At 37.7% G+C, this 20,406-nt stretch overlaps 1 protein-coding gene across 4 annotated transcripts in view; it reads left to right on the top strand.

The window, feature by feature from the left end:
• BMPR1B (bone morphogenetic protein receptor type 1B) overlaps nt 1-20,406 on the top strand; it is a 213,377-nt gene that overhangs the window by 134,330 nt on the left and 58,641 nt on the right. For all 4 annotated transcript variants that reach the window (XM_087962878.1, XM_087962877.1, XM_087962876.1 and 1 more), the window contains one exon: nt 12,814-13,004. In XM_087962878.1, the coding sequence (XP_087819004.1) occupies nt 12,932-13,004 (73 nt within the window). In that variant the 5' untranslated portion in view covers nt 12,814-12,931. The remainder of the gene's footprint in view (nt 1-12,813; nt 13,005-20,406) is intronic.

A 20,406-nucleotide genomic window follows, 5' to 3' on the forward strand; every position in this document is an offset into this window, starting at 1 on the left:
CCTCCCAATAGAATTCCTTTAAGCTTCTTACAGTTCAGCCAACTTGTTTACCCTGCCAAGGAGGCAAGGTATTTTATTGGTATCATGTCAGAACCATCTGTATATATTATTTTGGATGAAGGGTAGAATCATAGGTAACATTAGGATAATTTTAATAGTCATCTTCTTCAGTAGATTGCTGTCATTTTGCAAATTGTTAAATATCCCTTAAACAAGAAACTTATAACCATAAGAGATGTTGCCTCCTTAAATCAGATTTCCTACCGTTGTTATTTATGCCTTAAACTTTAGATCACTGAAGTTTAGCAGAGTAAGTTACTAAGTAAGTTGTAATTTAGGAACAAATGCATCATATGCTTTTATCCAGATGGATGTCTTGCCCCTTTCCTTTCCCCCCCAAAAAAAGTATGTCAGTGGTTGATAAAAGCCACCTTTTTGCAAACTTTCTACAATGACGAGTATTTTTGAAAAAAATAATCGAAGTGGCTTTGAAACAAAGCAGACACACATTCAAAATACATTAAGAACTGTAATAGAATCACTTTTGTGACATGAAAAATGTTGCAAGATAGGACACAGATTTGTGGAAGGTGACTGAGAAAACAGTCACCTTTTCTAGTATCTCCAGATAAAATCACACCTCTTCAAAAAACAAAAAAATGGATCAACACGAGGAATAGCTGTACATATGCAGTGTATTGCTTTTTCTATTTGTTCCAAATTTTCAATTTAAAATTTGCATGACCTTTATAGAATTAAGTATGCACCGCCTTTCCAGAAAGTTATTATTGTGTGAATTATGAGTCCTGATCATATGAACCGAGGCTTGAATGAATGAACTAATTACTTCTATAATTAATGTGTACAGAATTCTGTTCCTGGTTTTCTTTAAAATCATATACACTGCTCAAAAATATAAAGGGAACACTTAAACAACACAATGTAACTCCAAGTCAATCACACTTCTGTGAAATCAAACTGTCCACTTAGGTAGCAACATTGATTGACAATCAATTTCACATGCTGTTGTGCAAATGGAATAGACAACAGGTGGAAAGCATAGGCAGTTAGCAAGACATCCCCAATAAAGGAGTGGTTCTGCAGGTGGTGACCACAGACCACTTCTCAGTTCCTATGCTTTCTGGCTGATGGTTTGGTCACTTTTGAATGCTGACGGTGCTTTCACTCTAGTGGTAGCATGAGATGGAGTCTACAGCCCACACAAGTGGCTCAGGTAGTGCAGCTCATCCAGGATGGCACATCAATGCGAGCTGTGATAAGAAGGTTTGCTGTGTCTGTCAGTGTAGTGTCCAGAGCATGGAGGAGACAGGCCAGTACATCAGGAGACGTGGAGGAGGCCGGTACCAGGAGACAGGCCAGTACATCAGGAGATGTGGAGGAGGCCGTAGGAGGGCAACAACCCAGCATTAGGACCGCTACCTCCGCCTTTGTGCAAGGAGGGACAGGAGGAGCACTGCCAGAGCCCTGCAAAATGACCTCCAGAGGGCCACAAATGTGCATGTGGCTGTTCAAACGGTCAGAAACAGACTCCATGAGGGTGGTATGAGGGCCAGACGTCCACAGGTGGGGGTTGTGCTTACAGCCCAATACTGTGCAGGACGTTTGGCATTTGCCAGAGAACACCAAGATTGGCAAATTCGCCACTGGCACCCTGTGCTCTTCACAGATGAAAGCAGGTTCATACTGAGCACGTGACATATGTGACAGGGTCTGGAGATGCCGTGGAGAACGTTCTGCTGCCTGCAACATTCTCCAGCATGACCGGTTTGGCAGTGGGTCAGTAATGGTGTGGGGTGGCATTTCTTTAGGGGTCCGCACAGCCCTCTATGTGCTTGCCAGAGGTAGCCTGACTGCCATTAGGTACAGAGATGAGATCCTCAGAGCCCTTGTGAGACCATATGCTGGTGTGGTTGGCCCTGGGTTCCTCCTAATGCACGACAATGCTAGACCTCATGTGGCTGGAGTGTGTCAGCAGTTCCTGCAAGACGAAGGTATTGATGCTATGGACTGGCCCGCCTGTTCTCTAGATCTGAATCCAATTGAGCACATCTGGGACATCGTGTCTCGCTCCATCCATCAATGCCAAGTTGCACCACAGACTGTCCAGGAGTTGGGGGATGCTTTAGTCCAGGTGTGGGAGGAGATCCCTCAGGAGACCATCGACTACCTCATCAGGAGCATGCCCAGGCATTGTAGGGAGGTCATACAGGCACGTGGAGGCCACACACACTACTGAGCCTCATTTTAACTTGTTTTAAGGACATTACATCAAAGTTGGATCAGCCTGTAGTGTTTTTTTCCACTTTAATTTTGAGTGTAACTCCAAATCCAGACCTCCATGGGTTGCTAAATTTGATTTCCATTGATATTTTTTTGTGATTTTGTTGTCAGCACATTCAACTATGTAATGAACAAAGTATTTCATAAGAATATTTCCTTCATTCAGATCTAGGATATCTTACTTTTGTGTTCCCTTTATTTTTTTGAGCAGTGTAGTATTCAGTAATTGATGATTGGCATATAAACCAAATACATACTTGAGGTTTGAACCAGACAAATCTACTTTCTCCTTCATAGATTTGAATCCTATACCATAATACAGGATGTTTTTTTTTTTAAAAAAAAGCAAATAGATGACTCAATATTTATGGTCTATGTTCTCAGAATGTTAGGGTTTGGAGATTAACCCCTAGAAGAGTATTGCAGCAGTAGTCAAGCCAGGTAGCCAAAACGAGAGTGGAAGGGCCCCAGAGTATACACACACCGAACACAAACACTGTTTGTAGTTTAAATAGTTTTTAATCCAGTTAGAGTTTAAGCATTGTCATTCAGTCCATTAAGTCATTCACAGTATTTCCATCCAGTAAGACTCACTAGTATAGTCCAAGTTAAGAGTCCTTGCAATATCTTTATCAGCCGATAAAGATATCTTCTCCTCCTCCGGTTTCACTCTCCAGAGAAACAAACGCTGGATATTCAGTAGACTTACGCAGTAAATCAGCAAACAGTAGCAAACAATAACAGTTCAGTCACAGGCACTCACAGTCAGTAATCACAGTTAGTCGCAGCAGCACACAGTTACAGTAAGTTACAGACAGCTTTCCAGCTTCTAATGCTTCCTTATATTGTAACTTCTAACCGCACCCTTAATCGGCTAATTGCCTGCTGCATTTTGCTTAAAGTGATAAGCACTTAAACCATGATATCTAAGTTTTATATATTTATTCACCCAAACCATATTTGGTATCAATGTTATACCTAACATACTCCCCTTTTGGGTGAAATAAATATATAATACCTTTACAATCTTATCCCATATTTTTCACAACTCTCCTGGTGCTTACTGGCACCTTGGGCTTTAGTAAAATTATCAGCTAAATTGTCCTCCGACATACAGTACTCTAGCTGAATCATCTTACTTCTTACAGATTGTCTCACGTTTAGGTATCTTAGATCTGTATGCTTGCTTCTTGTTTTTACTCCAATATTTGTGGCCATTTGAATTGCTGCCTGATTATCTTCATGTATAATTATAGGATAATCTACAGTTATACCTATATCAATTAACATTTGTTTATACATTATTAATTCTGTACATAACAATGATAAACAGGAGAATTCTGCCTCCATAGTAGACAAACTTATATGCTGTTGTCTTATTGACTTCCAGCCTATTAATGTATTACCCAGCATTATGGCTGTTCCTGAAGTCGACTTTCTAGTGTCTCTTTCTGATGCAAAGCTAGCATCTGCATATGCACTTAGAATTAAATCACCCTTTGGTTCTAAATACAATGAATAATTCATTGTCTTTTTAAGATATCTTAATATCCTCTTAGCTGCATTCCAGTGTCTTTCACATGGTGCAGAATTGAATCTAGCCAACTGATTCACGCAGTACGATATATCTGGTCTAGACCAATTACTAATATAACTCAAACTACCAATTAAAGATTGATAAATCACCTTATCAAACTCAGGGCTTTGTACATCAGTGTTGCTAAACTCCTGACTCATTGGAGTCTTAGCTGGCTTACAAAGCTCCATCTTGTAATCTTTTAGCAATTTGCTTATCTTATCTTCCTGAGATATCTTAAAACCTTTCTGAGTTTTCTTTATATTCAAACCGAGATACTTCTTTATCTCCCCTAATTGCTTGATCTTTATTCTCTTTCCTAATGATGCTATTATTTTATTTGCTTCATCATTAGTTTCAGTAATCAATGCAATGTCATCTGTGAATAGTAATAATAATGATACTTTCCCATTTGTCTCCCTCTTAAACAAACATGGATCGGCTAAACCAGCTTTAAATCCTATATTGTCTAGTTCCTTTACAATATACTGGTTCCATTCATAGCCTGATTGTTTAAGACCATAGAGACTTTTCTTTAACAACCAACAATCATTATTATTCTTATTTTCACTTTTAATACCAACAGGTTTTTTCATATAAATAATATGATTTAATGGGGCGTGCAAGTAAGCAGTTTCCACATCTAAATGGTTAACTATATAGTTTTTACTAGCTGCCCACACTAAAGCTGCCCTCAAGGTTGCTGCCTTAAGACTAGGTGCAAACACCTCATCGTAGTCATTAGCATTCTGCCTAAAACCTTGGGCTACTAACCTTGCCTTATGGATTAAATTACCATCTTTATCTGTTTTTACCTTAAATATCCATTTACAGCCAATGGATTTCTTTCCTACAGGTAATTTGGCATTTTCATACACCTTCATATCTCTTAATGAATTCAGTTCCTTATTCATTACTGCATACCATTTTTCTTTTTCTTTATTAGGATACTTTTTAATTTCTTCAACAAAATTAGGAACTTCATTAATCTGGCACACTGTGTTAGCCTGGTACCTATCAGGCGGTCTAGATATACGTGTAGTTCTTCTGGGAATTACAGGGCTTACAGGAGGACTTTGTTGAACTACTACCTGTTCATCTTCCTCATCCTGTTCAGCTATTGAATCTGTTTCTTCCTTTATGGGCACTATTTCATCCTGTATTTGTCTCTTTACTTTATTTTTAAAGTTACAGGGATAACTAATGGGATTTCTATAGGATTCAATAATTACATCTTTATTGGCATCCTGTTCTAATTTCTCCCATCCTTCATGTTCTAGAAATTGGGCACTAGCACTACATAACACTTTAGATGTGCCTTTCTCCCAAAATCTATATGCCCTATGGTTTGCCTGATAACCAACGAAGAAAAATCTTTTAGCTCTATGTTGCCCTTTTTTTCTGAGTTGTGCAGGAATATGCACCCATGCTGGTGCACCAAATGTGTGCAGGTAACTTAGGTCAGGTTTCCTGCCATGCCACCTGGTGAATGGAATTTCACCTGTTGTTGTATTAACAACGTTGTTCAATATGTTATTAGCACACATTGTAGCCTCCCCCCACAAAGAATCAGGTAACCCAGAATCATTTAACATTGTTCTAACCATTGCCTGTAGTGTTTGGCCTCTTCTTTTCAATAAAAGCGTTATGTTCTGGCCTGTATGGAGCAGACTTCTTATGCTCTATTCCAGCTATCTTAAGTCTGTTCTGGAATTTGTTATTAATAAATTCCGTGCCATTATCTGTCACCAGGGTTATCAGTTGTCGTTTAGACTTTCTTTCAGCAAACCTGAGCCAATTGAAAAAATGTTGATATGTTTCAGTTTTGCTTTTCATTAAATAGCAAAACCCATATCTAGAATAATGATCCATAATGCTCAGTATATATCTAGCACCTCCCATACTGGGTTTCTTTGGACCTATTATGTCTGCAAATACTACTTCTAAAGGTTCTTTTGTTTTGAAACCATTTAGCCTATTTGCAGGCAATACCTTGCTCTTATCTTCACAGCAAACATTACAACGCAAATATTTATCACAAGATTTTAACCTTATTCCTTCAGATAACTCAACTGTACGTTTTAGCATTTTAAAATTTACATGCCCCAAACGCCTATGCAATAAATGGATACATTCATCATGAGGCTTTATATTATTAAATACAGTTTGAGCCTCCCCTTTCTTACTATTATCTAAGACATATAATGTTCCATTTAAAGCTGCAGTTACCCTTTTGTTATCTTTTTCAATTATGCAATTATTATCCTTAAAAGTAATTACATAACCTAATTTATCTAATACCCTTACTGAAAGCAAATTAAACTTTAGTTGCGGTACATACAACATTTTTATATCCTGGTTTATGTACGGATAACGTGCAAAACCTTGACCTTTCGCTTTCAGGTTCCAGCCATTGGCAAGTGATATATGTTGAGAACTTGTAGACATTTTTATAAATTTTGTCTTATCTCTTGTGATGCAGTGGGATGCGCCACTGTCAACCACCCATAGATTATTCTTCACATCAGAGTTGCTAAACGTGGCTAGTTCAAATGCTTTCTTTGGCTTTTTTACATTCTGGCTTTTTCTCTTTTTGCAGAATCTTGCCAAATGTCCTCTGCCTCCACAATTAAAACACTTTTTAATTGTGTATGCTGTCGAAGATAAATTCTCTTCTTCCAGGTGCTTTACTTTGCTTTGCTGGTTTCTTTCAAGCTTTGAAGATAATTTCTCTTCTTTCTTATCTTCTCTCAGCTCGTCACGCTCACGCCTTCTTCTGGCTTCTTCTAGTAGCCTGCCTGTAATCTCGGTTAATGAGAGGCTTTCTTTTGGCAATACCTCTAACGAAGTCACATAGTCATCATAGCTTTGATCTAATGAAGATAATATTATGTAGACTTGTTGCAGTTCATTAAATATAAGCTCTTTTTCTTGCAATTCTTGAAAAATGCTCTTCATACAGTTTAAATGAACTAACATATCTCCATTCCTCTGAAGATGCGTTCGAAAAAGCTTCCGTGTAAGATTTATATGTGCTCCTACACTGTCCCGAACATAAATCTTCCTGAGGTTCTCCCAGCAGTTTGCAGCATTTTCTTCTCCACGAATATGGACAAGCTGCTGATCACAGAGAGTCAGTCCTATGATGCATAAAGCCTGCTCATTCTTCAGTTTAAAGTCTTGTAACTTTTCTTTATCATCATCATTAGCAGGATCCCAGCTACTCACATCTGGTGGGTTTGCTATAATGTCCCACAAACCTTCTCTGCGTAGAAGTAAACTACATTTCATTGACCATGAAACATAGTTTGTTCCATCCAGCCTGGATATCATGGACAGTTGTGACAAATTTACTTGTGCCATTACTCTTCAGATATTTTGACTATTTTAAACTAATTAAAACAGTTTGTTTTTACAGTAATGTGCAACTCACACCAACTCTCTGCTATATCCTGGTTAGTTAGACTATGCTGCTGGGCCCATAACCAATGTTAGGGTTTGGAGATTAACCCCTAGAAGAGTATTGCAGCAGTAGTCAAGCCAGGTAGCCAAAACGAGAGTGGAAGGGCCCCAGAGTATACACACACCGAACACAAACACTGTTTGTAGTTTAAATAGTTTTTAATCCAGTTAGAGTTTAAGCATTGTCATTCAGTCCATTAAGTCATTCACAGTATTTCCATCCAGTAAGACTCACTAGTATAGTCGAAGTTAAGAGTCCTTGCAATATCTTTATCAGCCGATAAAGATATCTTCTCCTCCTCCGGTTTCACTCTCCAGAGAAACAAACGCTGGATATTCAGTAGACTTACGCAGTAAATCAGCAAACAGTAGCAAACAATAACAGTTCAGTCACAGGCACTCACAGTCAGTAATCACAGTTAGTCGCAGCAGCACACAGTTACAGTAAGTTACAGACAGCTTTCCAGCTTCTAATGCTTCCTTATATTGTAACTTCTAACCGCACCCTTAATCGGCTAATTGCCTGCTGCATTTTGCTTAAAGTGATAAGCACTTAAACCATGATATCTAAGTTTTATATATTTATTCACCCAAACCATATTTGGTATCAATGTTATACCTAACACAGTATATGCAATAGCATATAATCTAAGTGTTAAGCTAGTATTATATAACTAAATGAACAGATACGACATATACGATTCACTGAATTCTTTCTGCAATGTAGAATTTTCCTGAAAACATTGAAGACATATTGGCAGAAATCTAGTTTAGGATGAAATGTAAACATAAAGATAAAAGTTTCTTCTGTCTAATCATCTCCAACTCTAGGGCTAGTGCTCATCTCCATTTCTTAGCCGATGGACCCAGCATTGTTTGAAGACATTTCCGTGGCCACCATGGCCAGTAAGCCAAAGGTGCATTGAACCCTGTTACTTTCCCATCGAAGTGGTACCTGTTTATCTACTTGCATTTGCATGCTTTGAAACTGCTAAGTGGCCAAGAGCTGGGGCAAGTAATGGGACCTCAACCTGTTGTTAACTTGAGGTGTTAGCTTTCCAACTGACAAGCTCAGTGTCTTTAACTGCTTATCTATCACATCCCCCTAGTTTAGGATGAAATGTAGTATGTTCAAAAGAACTTCAGTGCTTTTTTAATTTAAGAAGTCGTCAAAAAGCTTTTAAACCAGTTTAAATGCTAGACAGAATTTCCTCACAGCAATGGACCTGCCTTTCACAACAAGCATGAAAAAGATCAGTTGTTTTCTCCAAAATTGAACAGAAGCTATGCAGGCAGACTTCAGTTCAAACCATTCCTTTGGTGACCATTTGAAATTACAATAGTATGGGGAAAAGTGACTTATGGGTGATTCTCACCCATTGCAGCAGCCATGGTTATGTGATCGCAACTTGCTTGGCAACCAGCATGTATTTATGATGGTTTGAGAATCCCTGTGATTGCCATTTGCCAGTCAACAAGCAAAATCAATGAGGGAAGTTGAACCCACTTAATGATCACAACGATTCACTTAAACAACTGCAGTGATTCACATAACAACCACGCCCCCAAAAATTGTGAAATTGATCACAACTCGCTTAAGAATTGCCTTGCTTAGCAATTGCAATTCTAGTCCCAATTTATGTCATAAGTCAAGGACCACTTGTACTTTCCCAAAATCAAATTTAAAAAATGTATAGATGTCAAATCTGCAGAATGGAGGGGTATTTTTTTTTTTTTTGAGAAAGAGAGATAATGTTAAAGCATGAATTCTTGTATAGGATTGAACTGAAGTTTGGAACAAGTATGGACCACCTCAAGTAGAGACTATGTGCTAAATGCCAATTTATTTTCTTGATGTTTCATGTTTTTTACAAGCAGTAAAATAGTAAGGTTTTTTTTTCTTGTAATCCTTGATTGAAGCAGCATTGCTAGGCCTCTTTAGCAATGCTCTCCATAGAAATAGAGGGGAAAGTTTGTGTTTTAACACTGTGCAGTAGAACACTAAACTAATTATCCCAAAGGTGCTTTTTCAAGAGGCAACTGGACTTTCTGGTTTTTCTTTGAAGACGTTTTGCTTCTCATCCAAGAAGCTTCTTCAGAGCTGAATAAGAACTGTGACCTGGATGACCGAGAAGCTCCATAGACACTAAACTAATTACAATAACTAAACTAATGGATCTAGATGAAAGATAGGATTTAATTTATTTATTAGTTTTATAACACTTTTCTACAAGTACTCAAAGATGACTAAATAGGGGGAATTCTTTCTTGTGATCCCCATGGCAGCCACCCTGGACATAGACATGTCTGCAGGTGGGGTCACGGGAGTTTGAGGTAGGGCAAGTGACAAAAACAGCAACGGTGCAGTGTCACATGTACAAAAGGCAGTGAGCTTGTATTGGGATGGAGCTTGAGTTTCTGTCATTGAGAGATAAGCATTTGATCCTGTAGATCAGGGGTATCAAACTCGATTTCATTGAGGGCTGCTTCAGGGTTGTGTTTGACCTTGGGGGGGGGGTCTGAGGTGGGTGTGGCCTGTGTGAGCATGGCCAGCTCAACATCGCTCGTGTTGGGGGCAACTTTAGTAGTCCAAGTCTTCTGCCAGCAAAAACAGGGTCCTCAGCTCAGTTTTCGGCTGCAACAGCCTCTTGCAACATTCTACCAGGGTGCCACCCTCCCAAGCTCCATTTTTGCTGGCAGAGGCATCTGTTTTCAGGGCAGCCCCGCAGGCTGCATCTAAGCACACCACAGGCCAGATGTGGCCCTTGGGCCTCAAGTTTGACACCCCTGCTGTAGATATTTATGCATATAAGCTTTGTTGGAATAAACAAGAGAGGCGGATTGGCCTCTTAGTATCCATGGATAAAGGTGGCTTTGAATCTGGGTCTTTCCATCCTAATCCAATACTTTAAGTACGGATCCCTTTACCAAAGGATAAACTCCCACTGATAGAATTTGCTTCTCAGTAAACACATACAGGGTTTTGTGGTGAGATTGGGTTACTTGTATAGGAGAGTAACAGCCTGTTGACCTCAGGGGGCTTCAAGGTGGCCTAGAGACTTATAAAGAACAGTGTAAGATTTGATTTATTTATTTATTTATTTTGATTTGTCAATCGCTTACAAGATAATAGGTATAAGTATATACATAGTTATGAATACATGAAATGGCTACATACAAGAAAAATAAAGAAACAATAGGACAGGGATGGTAGGCACGTTGGTGTGCTTATGCACGCCCCCTACAGACCTCTTAGGAAAGGGGTGAGGTCATAGTAGACAGTCTAAGGTTAAAATTTTGGGGGTTTGGGGAAGAAACCACAGAGTCAGGTAGAGTATTCCAGACATTGACCACTCTGTTGCTGAAGTCGTATTTCCTGCAATCAAGTTTGGTGCGGTTAACCTTGAGTTTGTATCTATTGTGTGCTTTTGTGTTGTTATGGTTGAAGCTGAAGTATTCATTGACAGGTAAGTCATTGCAATGTATGATTTTATATACCATACTTAGATCAGACTGAAGACGGCATAATTCAAGGTTTTCTAGGTCTAGAGTTTCGAGTCTGGTGGCATAAGGTATTCTTCAATGAGTAGAGGAGTGGAGAACTCTTCTTGTTAAATATTTCTGGACTTTCTCAACTGTGCTAATATCAGATACGTAATGTGGGTTCCAGACTGATGAGCTGTATTTGAGTATTGGTCTAGCAAATGTTTTGTATGCTCTAGTTAGTCGTGTGATATTACCAGAGAAAAAGCTACGTAGGATTGGGTTAACAACTCTTAATGCCTTTTTGGCTATGTAGTTACAGTGGGCTCTAGCACTTTGATCATTAGAGATGAGTATTCCAAGGTCCTTTACAGAGCTTGGATCATCAACGAGGTCTTGACTATTCAGCTTGTATTTTATTTTCTGATTTTTTTTGCCAATATGTAAGACAGAGCATTTATTTGTTGAGATTTGAAGTTGCCATTTGTTTGACCATTCTGATACATAGTCAAGATCTTTTTGAAGGGTAGCAGTATTGTCTTTGGTATTGAACAGCTTTATATCATCAGCGAAGAGAACGCAGTTGCTCTTAATGTGATCACAGAGATCATTTATGTAGAGTATGAAGAGAGTTGGTCCTAGAACACTGCCTTGGGGGACACCACTATTGACAGGTACTGGATTTGATAGGACGCTCCCGATTTTGACCATTTGTTGTCTGTTTGACAGGAATGCTTCTATCCAGTTATTCAGTTGTCCAGAGATACCATAAGATTTTAGTTTTAGGAGTAGTTTGTCATGTACCACTGAATCAAAGGCTTTACAGAAGTCTATATAGATTGTGTCTATTGTTTTGCCCTGATCGAGTTGTGTAGTCCATATGTTTTTGCAGTGTAAGAGTTGCAGATTACAGGATAGTTTTTTCTGAAACAAAATTATTTATTAGAGAGTAGGTTGTTTGTTTCTAAGCGGAGGATGATGGTTTGGTTAATAATTGATTCCATGACTTTACAGGTGATGTAGCATAAAGAGATTGGTCTGTAATTTTCAATTAGGCTGGGGTCTCCCTTTTTGAAGATGGGAATGACTGTGGCTTGTGACCATAGTTTTAGCAAGGAGCTGGTCCTGAAAGATTTTTCAAAGATTATGCTTAGAGGTTCGGCTATGTCAGTGGATAGCTTTTTTAAGAAGTAGGCACATATTCCATCAGGTCCAATAGATAGAGATGGTTTTAGATTGCGTAGTGCTTTTTCAACATTGTTTTCTGTAAAATCAATATGTATTAGATCTGTAGTTTTCTGTGGTTCGGCTAGGAAATACTGGGCATGATCCATTGCTGTTTACAAATACTGAGCCAAAGAATGTGTTAAAGATGTTGGCTTTATCATTTTTCCTTTTTTATCATTGTTCCTTTTGGGGAGCTGTTAAAAAAGGGCAATTGCCAGTGTAATACATTCAGTGAAACAATATTTTTAAAAAAAATATAGTTACATTTGTGGATAAAATCAAGTTATTTTTGTTTCTGGATAATCCATGGCAGACTTACTGGTATACAACCTTCTAGAAACTATGTGTTAGATTTTTGAAGCAGCATGGCTTTGTTTTGTGAACGTGAGTGTGAAATTGACAAGGGAGCTGAGATTCTTTCTCATTTGTTCTTGAGTTTCTCTCTCTCTCTCTCTCTCTCTCTCTCTCTCTCTCTCTCTCTCTCTCTCTCTCTCTCCCTCCCTCCCTCCCTCCCTCCCTCCCTCCCTCCCTCCCTCCTGTCTCTCTCTCTTTCTCTTCTCTCTCTCCTGTTTTGCTGCAACTTCTAAGTTTACATGAATTCCCTGTGTGGGCAGCAATCAGTCCATGCTCCTGTCTCAGGAATCCAGTCCTGCTTGGAGTCCTGCTGCCCTTTTGTTGTCCTTCCTGCAAGGGTGATCGGTTGAGGACTACGTGGTGACAGAACCAGTTTGTAACAGGCTTGTCTTTCAACTTCTCTTCTTTAGGCTCTGCTGGCACAACTCATCTGAATTGCTGAGAGGCGGGAGCGCGAGAGCTCTCTGCGAACTAAGCGAGGGGAAAAGAAGAGAACTGCAAGCTGCCGCCGCTGTTGCATCTGCTGCAATGAACTGGCTAGATGAAACGAATTGGCAACTTCACATTTCCTTCCTAGTGCTGCTCTCCATTCACACGAAGGGTAAGAAGATAATGCTGTGCAATTTGTCTCTGATAGGGTGCTGAAGCGTCTTGCACTAAAAAGTGCAACTTAGGCAGAATCTCTGAACTTCTCGGGTTATTTTTTTTTTTAAAAGATTTGTGTTCAAGGTTCCACAAGGTAAATGGTTTATAGTGTTGCGCCTTGAAAGGCTTAATTTAGAAATAGATGGGTGTTATAACTTGCCAGGCCTCTCCTTTGTTTTTCTGCCTTTTAAAAATACTGCTTTGTGGTTCTTTGAATAATATTTCAAATGGAATGATGCGGTGCTCCAGAAAGCCTTTTCAAAATCAGTAGCAAGTGCTGCTTCATGTTGCCATTTTAAAAGAGCTATTGGAAGGAATTAAAAAGGCAATATTAAGAGATTTGGGCTCTTAGTATTTTTAAGATATAGTAGCTAATTAATGCAAATGACACTTGAGGGGCAGCAAACTTTTTTTTTTCTCTCAGAGGCACTGAAAAATGACTGAAAAGGAAGAAAGATAATTTAATGATCTCTTCTGGGATCAAATGTTTGATGTTCTTCAAAAATCTAGAAAGATACATAACAGAAGAAAGAAAACAGTCTTATTTAAATAAATTATATTAGCAATTAGTACATTTCCATGAAGTCAGTTATATACACAGCTGTGAAACTACTCTAGTCAAAAATAGAACCCTATTAATTTGAACAATATTGTTCAGCTAAACTTAACTGTTGGTTGAGAAATTAATTTTCAAAGCTTTATGTAACTTACAGTGGTATACCTTTTTTTAACCTATTGAAATCAATTAATTTGAACATATCCAGCTCTCACAGTTGTCTGGTAGCAAACCAGTGTGTTAAATGTACCACTTTGGATTATGCTTACCTTACATGCTCTTTGAGCATACATCACCTGTATTTACATACAATCCTGCAATATGGTGACATAGTTTTTACATTTTACTTGTAGCATTATCTGGCTGGTATTCAACATAAGGAGGAATAATTTTCTATATTCACCAAGGAGTTGCTTATGAAAGATAAATCCAGCTTTCATAAAACTTTTAGCCCATTCTTGGTCCTCTATCCCACCAATGTTTCACCATTTACCTGTGGCCCCCTTTTTACCTTATTTTTCTCCTGTGTTTCCCCCCTTTTCCCCCACTCGGGTGAAAAAGACCAGCATTTACACACTTAATGTAATGTATTACTTGAGTAAAGTGAGCCTTGGGACAGTAACTGCTGTGTATTCTGGCTTCGACAAGATAGTATTTGCAGTATAATACATTTTAATGTTTGGTGGTCCCCATAGTACTTGCCATGCCTCCCATTAGATACTTTTCACTTGTGTCCTTCTTGAAATATCCTTGTTTTCCCATGTTATTGAGGAAGTTCAAGGGTGACTTTTGAAGAATTAAAGACTTAAACAGATTTTGGATCGTTTATATTTCATATTCCCAGATGGCATGCAGCTCTTCCCACCTTAAAATGCAGATTCTTAATAGTTTGGCTGATTCTCAAGGGAAATAGATCTGTACTGAGATACGAACATCTGTAAGGGTGTGGAGAGATTTATGCAGGAAACCTGCAGTGAACTGCTGAAAGACTAATACAGAAAATGTTTCCATCCAAAGGAACTGAATATTGTTTTTTGATTAGAATATTAAAAATGGGAAACATGAGCAAAACTTAAACAAATATGAATACAGAATCCGAACTAAAAATGGTTTCTTTCTTTTCCTTTCCTGAGTTTGTGCACAAAACATATATACAGATCTTACTTTCATCTCTACTTCAATTATTAATATTACCCATGTATTTTACAGGGAAGTAAGGCTATGGAATCCATATCCATTATTCAGATTCTCCAGAGAGCAGGTCACTTCTACATTTCTCATACGGAGATAACTATTTCCAGGTTTAAAAAAATAAAAGCAGAAAGATTATTCTCTTTGCATATTTAGTCAAATGATATTTTATGCCATGTAGAAAAATGCCACTTGGTACTTACAGAGCCCAAATTATTATTTTCAGAAATATTTGTATATCTCATCCTAGAACGGGAGGTTGTTTAGTATCTCAAAATGGATGATCTTGTTTATCTCCAACAAGATTAAAAATCACTTGGTGTACATGTTGCCCAAGGCCAAACTAAACAAGAAACTAAATGTATATGGATTTTCCTTGAAATCAGATAGAGTGGAAATGGTAGAGACTATCTATTGGTGTTTGTCCTTCACAGAATTTTCCCAACTGAAATGGATATCTCTGAGCTTCTGTTGGTTTCATTAGAGAAAATATGCATAGTTGTAACTTTTCCGTAACAAATCAAATAATACTTTAGTTGAGTTTTAATTATATTGGGAAAATAAAGGAAGAGGGAAGAGAGCTTAATAGATTCTAATCCAGTTATGATTCATTCAGACATCTTTCTGCACCTAAACTGTTTGGGAGATCTATTCATATATCTCTAGCATCTTAGTAGTTTAGCAAAAGACTACCATTGTAAAATGAAGAATTTTGTTTCTAAAAGTTCTGTTTCTTTTATTGATAAGTAAAGAATAAGGAAACCATCCATGTATATTGCAGGTAGCTAAAATAAGATACCGTATATTTAAATAAAACCAAGATATGGTAGCTCAGTTTCAGTTTATGTCATCATGAGAATTTGCCTTACTCAAAAGTTGCCTTGTTTCTTTATTCCCTTACCATTTTCAGTATAACTTTTGGGGAAAAAAGCTTTGAAAATTCTTGAATCATTTAGAATGTTAATCAATAACAGTTCTAAATTCAGAGAGGAGCTTCATGAATACAGAAGATTGGGGTTATGCCTGGAAAGCAGATATAGACATAATTTGTAGTTAGCATTTATTTATTTGTATCCCATTTTCATTATTTTTACAAATAACAAAAAGTGGTGAACATATCAAACATACATTCTTTTTATTTTCCTCACAACAACAGCCCTGTAAGGTGGGATTGGGCTGAAAGGAAATGACTGGCCCAAAGTCACCCAGCTGGTTTTCATGGCTAAGGCAGGACTAGAATTCATGATCTTCTGCTTTCTAGCCAGATGCCTTAACCATTAGACAAAACTTGTCTCTCAGGCACACAGCTACGTTTTGCGCGCTCATTAATTCACAAAAATAATTTATGAAGTGGAACTTACAAGTAAATACAATTTAGTGCCCTTAGGCATGAAAAAATCCTAAGTTTCAGGTTATGAAGTCAGAACTGATTTTAAATAGTTGGAAAAGGCTCTGAGAATATAATGATGAGCTTGTGAATAAGCTAATTAGTTCAGTTGGGCTGTTGAAGACATAGTCATATAACTTAAAGGGTTTCTTCCTGCTCTCTTTCACCTTAAGTTGAAGAAGTGTTAAGAGACAGGTTACTGCTTCAGTACTTTTTAAACTACGTGCAAACTTACTTCTGAAGTGAATTTCGGAGTGGGTAATTAGTAGCACTCTCTTTTGGAAATGTGTTGTTGTTGTTCACAGTTGCTGCACTTTATCTCACTTTTTCCTGTTTACCCAGATGCTTTTCTACAAAGCAAAGACAGTTTGGTTTGATGCTAGTTAAAGGGGTCACAGAGTTTACGTGGCACATCTATTTTAGCCATCTTTAAAATCACTCCAAAATAGGTCACATAATGTGACGGATGGCAATTATTTTTAAATATATATACATAAAGAAAACCTGTACACCCAGTAAAATTAAATTAGTATATATTGTAAGATAGAAAAAAAATCTTGGATCAATTAAGATTGTTGATGTTTGGGAATGGTAAGGGTCAAAATGAATTTTGCATGTGACTTGAGGTGTTTTTTCATTCCTTAAAATATTTAAAATAGTGGGTTCTTGTCCCACTCAATTTTAGAAAACATCTGTTATCATGCCATATAAATCTGATTTAGCCCTTTAGCCAAGGGAAGCTGCTCATCTCTGTTCCGGAGCAACCATAAATTATTCTGAGTATCTCCATGACAAGAGTTAAATTGACTTTTAAGATGGTTTTAAAACACACTTTGCTGATTCTCATCTGTTGCATACAATTACATAAACTAATTCAGCTACATAAAGAATTATTTAAGCAAAATATGACTCTTAATTTTGTTCAAGTAAACTCAGTGGACATAAAACAAAAAAAAAAATTGCCTGGATTTGCATTATGAAAATCCTATTCTGGGCTGTGTTTTGGGGTGGGTGATAAGTTAAAAGGATCCAGTATCTTACAGCTGTTCCTTCCCTAAATTTACTATTCCTGAGTATTTCTATCTGGAAATGTAAAAAATAATTCTGCAAACTAAACATACTTTTTATTTAATAACTTGAAAGATAGTTCTCTATATTGTGAGTGTCCAAATTTATTGGAACTGCTAGTGGAAAATTTTGGGAGTTGTAACTCAGATATTACTAAGGCTTACTAAATTTGGGAAGGCAATTTGAAACTCTGGGCTAAGTAGATATAGAGATGTATATCATGAGAAAAAGTCAGGTTAGAACAATATTGAGAGTTCCATGAACTGTGCTTTAGGGATTCAGAATATGCTATCTTAAATTAAAATTTCCCGTTTTACATCTAAATCAGGTATCTCTTGTTTAATAGTAGTTAACAAACTGGGATAGTAAAAAATATGTCACAGGTTTACTAATTAATCTGGTTTGTTATCCTGGTATGAACTTAGAGTTCCTTTATTTATCCACAAGGAATCCTTCCTAAATATAAATTGAACTAAAAATCCTTGGCAAAATTCACTTAGCAAATAATGGGAGAGGCTAAAAAGGAATGTTTGTTTTACTACTCATTGTAGCTCAGTTACTCATGATACTGTAAAGTTTCAAACAGTGGCCAAAATCATGCTAATAATTTGTTGCTTTATGGCAGATTCTTTAATAATACTTCATTTAGTGTAAAATGATTAGATATCAAATTGCAAATGTAGTGGACATCTCATTAGTTGGGATAGACAGGTTATTCCCAAAAAGGCGTTTTGAACATTTAGAACTAGTAAATTATCTTGGAAAGATAATGGGTTTACTCTATTTATTTAAAAACTAATTCTCCAAAGTATAATATGAAATTTATTCTATAGCACTTCTGGTTTTATTCTCAACTATACACTCAGTAAATATAGCAGTTTTAATGCTCAGCATTAAGTATATTCAATAAATATAGTAGTTTTAATGCACAGAATAGGTGTTGTGGTGGCTCAGCGGTTATGAAGCTGGGCTTGTTGGCTGGAAAGCTGGAATCCCAGGTTCGAGACCCAAGTGCCACACGATGGGGTGAACACCCATCCTTGCCCATGTTCCTGCCAACTTAGCAATTCGAAAGCATGCAAATGCGAATAGATAAATAGGTACTTCGGTAGGAAGGTAACAGTGCTCCGTGACATCATGCTGGCCACATGACCACAGAAATGTCTTTGGATAGCACTGGCTAAATGGCCTTGAAACTGAGATAAACATCACTCCCTATAGTTGGCAATGACTAGCAGAATAAAATCCTCAGGGACTCCTTTACCTCCTCCTTATGATAGATCTTGGCAAATGTATCTATTATCTTTTGGAGAAATTTCCCAAAACTTGTTATTGTTTTACATTGCTTTTCCCTTTTTGCTGTGACAAGAAAGTAGTATTCTAATACAACTTCCTAATTAGGGTGTGCTTTTTCACATTTTGCCATAGGTCAGAGCTATTAATATTTTATAATAATTATGTTTATTACTTACAGCATACTGCCCATAACATGGTAGTGTACAAAAATGAAGGCAACAGGTCCCTAAATGCAAATCTATAATCTAATATTCCAGGCTGCCTCATTTTAACTGTCTGGCAACATTTGACAAGTTTATTACTATATTTTTATAATCACTTCTAAAGGATTGTGTTAAGTGGATACCTTAAACTGATTTATTTGGAGTTAAATGGAAGCTGGTCTCTCATTATATTATCTCGAAAAATTATCTTCCTTTCTCAGTTGTGGTGTTCTACAACACTCCAATAAATATGTTGTTTTCTGTAAGATTGATGTCATGTTGGTGCATTACTTGAAAAGAATGTAAATTATCCTAAAACCTCAAACATTTAACTTTCTTGCGGTGGAGGAAGCTAACACTTTAGTCAGTCCTTCCAGTCTTTGGCAGCTACTGCATATCCTGTAGAGAAAATATTTAGAAGGTTAAAGCTGTGATATGTTTTGCATATCTCAACTCATGGAGATAATAATCCCAGGCGGTCTAGGGTCAGCAGAACAGAAGGAAATCAGTAGCATCTGAAGGGAAGTTTCAAGGTAGCGTAACCACAGTGAGATATCTCTCTCCACTCATTATTTTCCCCTGAACTTTGTTTCTCCAAGCTGTTCTTTTAGGTTATATGTGGCTTCCTGAGAGAGCACATCATTGGGGAGGAAAGAAATCAGGATCTTGTGTACCAATCCTTTTTTTTTTTTTTGCTCATCTGTATATCTTAGCCTGCTTTCATCCTCAAATCACTTTTCTACATTGGTTAAAATTGTTATTACTTTCATGTATTTGAAGGTGTTTCTCGTGGCCAGTCTCTCTTGGTGTGATGTAGCTCAGTTCTGAAAAAGTATGATATGAGATACAGATATTGTGTTTTCCTGAAAATGCAACCTACCCCGAAAGTAAGTCCTAGCTTCATTTTTACACGTGTGCCCAATATAAGCCCTACTCCCAAAATAAGCCCTAATTAAGATCTCACCCACCCAGGGTGCACGGGTAAAAATAAAGCTAGGCTGGGGATGTGGGAATGGAGCTGTCCTACTGCTTAACTTTAGACAGTTGCAGCCAGGCCTTGCACACCGCAACACCTGCCTTGCCGGCTCATTTCTTCTGCAGCTGGCAAGGCTTTCCTGAAGGCCTCTGTAGTGGATAACAGAGTTCTGAATTGGTCCAGAGCTCTGTTATTGACTATAGAGGCCTTCAGGAAAGCTTTTCAGGCCTTTCTGGCCACAGAAGTTCTTGAAGGCCTCTGACAGCGAAAAGGAGGCCGGGGGCAATGCACGCAAGCGAAATGAATTAGTGGATGACATCCCCCCCCAAAAAAACATGCCTTTTTTGGTGGCAAAAAAAATATAAGACAGGGTCTTATTTTCGTGGAAACATGGGTAGTCCTGGATTTATGACCCACTTGGTCCTGGAATTTTGATTGCTAAGTGATGTGATCATTAAGCAAGTCATCATTGACTCAATTTTACAACCATTTTTACTACAGTTGTTAAGCAAATCACATGGTCATTAAGCAAACACAACTTTTCACATTGCTTTTACTTTTTGGATGCTAGTGGGACAGTTGTAATTTGCGATCAGATGACTGTAGGACGGACTCTGTAATCATTGTAAATGTGAGCCACTTACCAAGCCCCTAAATCGCTATTGTGTGAACACAGGGCTG

The sequence above is a fragment of the Notechis scutatus genome, chromosome 4 (assembly GCF_049901735.1).
Source record: "Notechis scutatus isolate UNSWTSFEM ecotype Mainland chromosome 4, rNotScu1.2, whole genome shotgun sequence".
In the NCBI taxonomy this organism is placed as follows: Eukaryota; Metazoa; Chordata; class Lepidosauria; order Squamata; family Elapidae; genus Notechis; species Notechis scutatus.